At 76.8% G+C, this 1,698-nt stretch overlaps 1 protein-coding gene across 1 annotated transcript in view; it reads right to left on the reverse strand.

Annotated features, from left to right (window-relative positions):
- Positions 1 to 1,380, reverse strand: part of E4F1 (E4F transcription factor 1) — a gene marked incomplete at its 5' end in the record, with an annotated part of 5,515 nt that extends 4,135 nt beyond the window's left edge. The window contains 2 exons of the mRNA XM_012731691.1: positions 422 to 641; positions 1,207 to 1,380. Of these exons, the coding sequence (XP_012587145.1) occupies positions 422 to 641; positions 1,207 to 1,380 (394 nt within the window). The remainder of the gene's footprint in view (positions 1 to 421; positions 642 to 1,206) is intronic.
- Positions 1,381 to 1,698: the final 318 nt, after the last annotated feature.

A 1,698-nucleotide genomic window follows, 5' to 3' on the forward strand; every position in this document is an offset into this window, starting at 1 on the left:
CTTCCCCACTGCGCCTCCACGTCTGCCCGGCGGCCCGCGCAGGAGCCCTCCCCTCCCCTCCCCGTGGCCCCCCCAGGCATACCAGCGCCCCAGCCGCCTGCCCCGCGGTCCGCGGCACGCCCACCCAGAAGCAGCCACCCAAGGGCGCGGGCTCACGCTCATAAACACGCGTCAGGAGGCGGCGGATGGGCGTGCGGGCAGCTCGGGGCAGTCGGGGCAGGTCGGGGCCGGCTGGCACGCGGTGGCACAACCACACCCCACCCGCACGGGGCGGGGCGCAGGACCGGCGCGAGGCGGAGGCGGGAGGCCCTGGCACAGCTGGGGGGCTCGCAGGGCTGGTGCCTGGGTCAGGGGACCCGCAGGCTGCCCACGCCGCTGCCCGCTGCAGCCAGGGGGCGGGGCTCTGCCCGAGGGCGCCTGCAGCCCTGCCGGCGGGAGGCGGGCGAGAAGACTCGTCCCAGCCTGGCCTGCTCGGAGAGCGGCGGGCGCGGGCAGCACTGCCCCTCCTGCCCAGCCCAAGGTGCAGTGCCTGGGGCCGGCCCTGGGCGGCCGGCCGTGCGCTTACCCACGACGTCGGGCGCCTCCACCACGATGTGGGCCACGGTGATGGGCTCCTCCCGGCCTGCCACCGCCGGTGCCACCTGCCGACAGGACAGGGCCAGAGGGCTCAGCTGCGGGTGACGTCCACGGGGCCAGCTGCATTGGGGGCTCCTGCCCAGGTCCTGGCCCTCACCACGCTGGGCCGCCCGGGCCAGGCCCCGGCAGGGAGAGCCCTCAGGGGTCCCGGGAGGAAGCGGCCCGGCAGGCAGCGCAGCGTCCCAGCCAGGGGCCGCGTGGCCTGGGCCTGCCCCTAGGCAGGGACAGCAGGCGCAGAGAGGTGGCCCCGGCCCTAGCACTCGGGCTTCTCTGAGTCTCCTGGCCTGTTCCTGCGCCCCGCGGCTGGCGGTGCACCTGTCCCGTGGGCAGCCGGAGCCCGGAGGTTGTGTGCGCCCTGTCCGCCGGCACCGATGGACACCAGCAACGGGCCGGGCCCCGGAGCTGGCGTCTCTCGGGCCAGCCCGTGGCGAGCCCCAAGGACGCAGGCTGTGCCCCCGGCGCCTGGCGGCAGAGCCCGCCCCACGGCACCCAGGTGGACGCCCCCTCTGTGGCTGCCTCCCGTGCCGCTGCCCCGGTGGTGCCAGGGCGAGGCGTGGTGGTGGGGCTCACCTGCCGGCCCAGCAGGGTGGGCCCCAGGGTGGCGGGGGGGGCGGGCAGGGTGTCCTGGGGGGCCCGCTGGCAGACCCTCTGCAGCTTGTGCTGGACGAAGCCCTCCAGGGCGGTGAACTCCGCCTGGCAGCGGCCGCACCTGTGCACGTCGTCCTCATCTGCAAGGCGCCTGGCTCAGAGGGGCTGGCACGGGCACCGCCACCAGGCCGGGCGCCTTCCCGCAGCCCAGGCGGTCCCCGCGAGGATGGCATCAGAGGGACGGTCTCTGGCCCCTCGCGGTGGGGGCTGCCCCATCCCCGGGAGCGTGGGGTGACCCCACTCACACACCTCCGCTAAGGAAGGGAGGTCCAGGGAGGGGGCCGGGGACTCGCCCAATCGGCGAGGGCGGGGCCTGGGGCTGAGACCCAGGGCGGCCAGGGGCGGGTCTGGGGTCCCCGGGCGGCCGCATCAGCAAGCTCGGCAGTGGCCAGGGCGCGCCCAGGGCCTCCCCTC

This window comes from Condylura cristata, unplaced genomic scaffold (genome assembly GCF_000260355.1).
Source record: "Condylura cristata isolate star-nosed mole 26May11 unplaced genomic scaffold, ConCri1.0 scaffold00032, whole genome shotgun sequence".
NCBI lineage: Eukaryota > Metazoa > Chordata > Mammalia > Eulipotyphla > Talpidae > Condylura > Condylura cristata.